This window comes from Onychostruthus taczanowskii, unplaced genomic scaffold, assembly GCF_017590055.1.
Source record: "Onychostruthus taczanowskii isolate IOZ18803 unplaced genomic scaffold, ASM1759005v1 scaffold642, whole genome shotgun sequence".
Lineage (NCBI taxonomy): Eukaryota > Metazoa > Chordata > Aves > Passeriformes > Passeridae > Onychostruthus > Onychostruthus taczanowskii.
In genome coordinates, this window is record NW_024504145.1 from 6,566 (window position 1) to 10,819 (window position 4,254).

A 4,254-nucleotide genomic window follows, 5' to 3' on the forward strand; every position below is an offset into this window, starting at 1 on the left:
AGGTGTATCCCAGGTGTATCTCAGGTGTACCCATCTCAGCTGTTCCCAGGTGTATCCCAGCTGTTCCCAGGTGTATCCCAGGTGTACTGAGGTGTACCCATCTGTTCCCAGGTGTATCCCAGGTGTGTTCCAGGTGTACCCAGGTGTATCCCAGGTGTATCCCAGCTGTACCCAGCTGTTCCCAGCTATTCCAGGTGTGTCCCAGCTGTATCCCAGGTGTACTCAAGTGTATCCCAGGTGTATCCCAGCTGTTCCCAGGTGTATCTCAGGTGTATCTCAGGTGTATCTCAGGTGTATCTCAGGTGTATTTCAGGTGTATCCCAGCTGTACTCAGGTGTATCCCAGGTGTATCCCAGCTGTACTCAGGTGTATCCCAGGTGTATCCCAGCTGTACTCAGGTGTATCTCAGGTGTATTTCAGGTGTATCCCAGCTGTTCCAGGTGTACCCAGCTGTTCCAGGTGTATACCAGGTGTATCCCAGCTGTTCCCAGCTGTTCTCAGGTGTATCCCAGGTGTATCCAGGTGTATTTCAGGTGTATTTCAGGTGTATCCCAGCTGCTCCCAGGTGTATCTCAGGTGTACTCAGGTGTATCCCAGGTCTATCCCAGGTGTATTTCAGGTGTACCCAGGTGTTCCCAGCTGTTCCCGCTGTAACCGGCTGTCCTCCCCCCGCAGTTCCTGTCGCTGTGCGCGCCGCTGACGCAGGAGCACCCCGAGGTGCTGCCCTTCCTGAGCTCGCGCCACCTGCGCGCCCACCCCGACTTCCGGGGCTCGGCCGAGTTCCGGAACATTCTGGGCCGGCTGCTGCGGCGCGTGCGGGGCCGGCGCCGCAAGGTCTACGTCTACATCAACGAGCTGTGCACCGTGCTGAAGGCGCGCGCGCTGCGCCGCCGCCTGCCGCTGCGCGCCCTGCCCGCCGCGTGCCCGCCCGGTTCGTGCCAGTGCCCCGAGGGAGCTGAGCCATCCCAGTGTGCCGCCAGTTCATCCCAGTGTCCCGCCGGGGATCCGTCCCCGTGTCCCCAGGACTCCTCCCGGTATCCCCAGGACTCCTCCCGGTATCCCCAGGACTCCTCCCGGTATCCCCAGGACTCCTCCCGGTGTCCCAGCGCTTCATCCAGCGATCCCGGCGCTCCGTCCCAGTATCCCAATGGTCCCTCCTGGTGCTCCAGCGCCTCGTCCCAGTGTCCCAACGCCTCATCCCAGTGTCCCAACGCCTCATCCCAGTATCCCAGCAACTCCTCCCAGTATCCCAACGCCTCATCCCAGTGTCCCAACGCCTCATCCCAGTGTCCCAGCAGCTCCTCCCAGTGTCCCAGCGACTCATCCCCGTGTCCCGGCGCTCCATCCCAGCCTCCCGGCGCCCCGGCCGGCGGCCCCGGGCAGCAGCCGTGCCCGGCGGAGGCCGCGTCCCCGCGGCGCGCGGGCGGCTCGCGGCGGCAGATCCGGCACCTGGAGAACCTGCTGCGCGTCTACGCCGGCGAGATCCGGCGGCTGCAGGAGCGCGAGCTGGACCTGGCCGAGCTGGACAGCGCCGACTCGCCGTACCTGCAGGAGAACCGCCTCAAGAGGAGGATGATGCGCATCTTCCGCCGGCTCTGCCAGCTCAAGGACTGCAGCAGCCTGACGGGGCGCGTGCTGGAGCAGCGGATCCGCTTCCGCGGCACGCGCTACCCCGAGGTGAACCGCAGCATCGAGCGCTTCATCAACCGGCCCGACGCCTTCCCCGACTACTCGGACATCCTGCGCGAGATCCGCGGCGCCAGCGCGCGCCACGGGCTGGGGCTGGGCCGGCGCCAGATGGAGAACATGGCGCAGGAGGCGTTCCGCGAGGTGGGCAACCGGCTGCAGGAGCGGAGGCACCTCGACCTGGTCTACAACTTCGGCAGCCACCTCACCGACGAGTACCGGCCAGGTGAGGGGGGAAAATGGGGGAAAAATGGGGAAAAAATGGGGAAAACGGGGTGAGGGGTGAGGAGTGAGATGATGAGGTGAGGGAGGGGAAGTTGGGAAAATGGGAAAAATGGGAGGGAAAGTGGAGAGCCGGGCAGAAAATGGGAAGAGGGTGGGAAAATGGGGATGGGGTGGGTCTGGAAATGGGAGGTTTGGAGCTTGGAATTTTGGGGTTGGGAATTTTTTATTTGGGATTTTGGGGTTCGGGAATTTTGGGATTTGGAGTTCTGGGGTTTGGGATTTGGGGAAATTTGGATTTTTGGGATTTTTGGATTTCAGGATTTTGGGGTTTGGGTTTTTTGGGAATTCAGGGATTTGGGGATTTGAGATGTCGGGATTTGGGATTTTGGGGATTTGGGAATTTCAGGATTTGGAATTTTTGGCAGTCTGGGATTTTGGGAATTTGGGGATTTGGGATTTTGGGCAACCTGGGATTCTGGGATTTTGGGGATTTGGGAATTTCAGGATTTGGGATTTTGGGCAACCTGGGATTTGGGGCAGTCTGGGATTCTGGGATTTGGAATTTTGGGGATTTGGGAATTCTGGGATTTGGGATTTGGGGCAGTCTGGGATTGCGGGATTTGGGAATTTCGGGATCTGGGATTTGGGGCAGTCTGGGATTTTGGAGGTTTGGGATTTGAGGCAGTCTGGGATTCTGGGATTTGGGAATTTCGGGATTGAGGATTTGAGGCAGTCCGGGATTCTGGGATTTAGAATTTGGGATTTGGGCAGTCTGGGATTGCGGGATTTGGGATTTTGGGGATTTGAGAATTTCGGGGTCTGGGGATTTGGGCAGTCTAGGATTGCGGTATCTGGGATTTGGGAATTTGGGGATCTGGGATTGCGGGATCTGGGATCCGGGAATTTGGGGATCTGGGATTTGGGCAGTCTGGGATTCTGGCATTCGGGAATTTGGGGATCTGGGCTTTGGCTCCCCCAGGCACGGACCCCGCGCTCTCGGACCCCGAGCTGGCGCAGCGGCTGCGGCGGAACCGGCGCCTGGCCCTGGCCCGGCTGGACGACGTCATCGCCCGCTTCGCCCAGCGGCAGGAGCGGCACCGCGACGGCGACGGCGCCCGCCGGCGGCCCCGGAAGGGCGGGAGCAGGGTGCGGAGCGGGAACGGGAACGGGAACGGGAATGGGAGATGGGAATGGGGAACGGCCCCGGAAGGGCGGGAGCAGGGTGCGGAGCGGGAACGGGAACGGGAACGGGAATGGGAGATGGGAATGGGGAACGGCCCCGGAAGGGCGGGAGCAGGGTGCGGAGCGGGAACGGGAACGGGAACGGGAATGGGAGATGGGAATGGGGAACGGCCCCGGAAGGGCGGGAGCAGGGTGCGGAGCGGGAACGGGAATGGGGAATGGGAATGGGAAATGGGAATGGGAATGGGGAATGGGGAATGGGAATGGGGAACGGGGAACGGCCCCGGAAGGGCGGGAGCAGGGTGCGGAGCGGGAACGGGAATGGGGAATGGGAATGGGAACGGGAATGGGAGATGGGGAACAGCCCCAGAATGGTGGGAACAGGGTACGGGAACGGGGAATGGGAATGGGAATGGGGAATGGGGAACGGCCCCGGAAGGGCGGGAGCAGGGTACGGGAGAAACGGGAATGGGAACAGGAAACAGGAACGGGGAATGGGAACAGAAATGTGGGAGAAGGAAACAGGGAACGGAAATGGAAAATGGGACATGGGGACAGGAAATGGGAATGGGAAATGGGGACGGGAAATGGGAAATGGGGACAGGAAATGGGAAATGGGAACGGGAAATGGGAATGGGAAATGGAAATGGGAATGGGAAATGGGAACAGGAAATGGGGAATGGGAACAGGAAATGGGAAATGGGAAATGGAAATGGGAAAGGCAAATGGGAAATGGGAACGGGAAATGGGAATGGGAAATGGAAATGGGAATGGGAAATGGGAACAGGAAATGGGGAATGGGAACAGGAAATGGGAAATGGAAATGGGAAAGGCAAATGGGAAATGGGAACGGGAAATGGGAATGGGAAATGGAAATGGGAATGGGAAATGGGAAATGGAAATGGGAAATGGGAATGGGAAATGGGAAATGGGAAATGGGGAATGGGAAATGGAAATGGGAATGGGAATGGGAACAGGAAATGGGAATGGGAATGGGAACGGGAACAGGAAATGGGAAATGGGAATGGGAAATGGAAATGGGGAATGGGAAATGGGAACAGGAAATGGGAAATGGGAACAGGAAATGGGAAATGGGAAATGGAAATGGGAAAGGCAAATGGGAAATGGGAACGGGAAATGGGAATGGGAAATGGAAATGGG

General features: G+C 59.1%; 1 protein-coding gene across 1 annotated transcript in view; it reads left to right on the forward strand.

Annotated features, from left to right (window-relative positions):
* Positions 1–666: 666 nt before the first annotated feature.
* LOC121344537 (death domain-associated protein 6-like) overlaps positions 667–4,254 on the forward strand; it is a gene marked incomplete at its 5' end in the record, with an annotated part of 6,583 nt that continues 2,995 nt past the window's right edge. The window contains 3 exons of the mRNA XM_041420610.1: positions 667–1,023; positions 1,066–1,912; positions 2,891–3,057. Of these exons, the coding sequence (XP_041276544.1) occupies positions 667–1,023; positions 1,066–1,912; positions 2,891–3,057 (1,371 nt within the window). The remainder of the gene's footprint in view (positions 1,024–1,065; positions 1,913–2,890; positions 3,058–4,254) is intronic.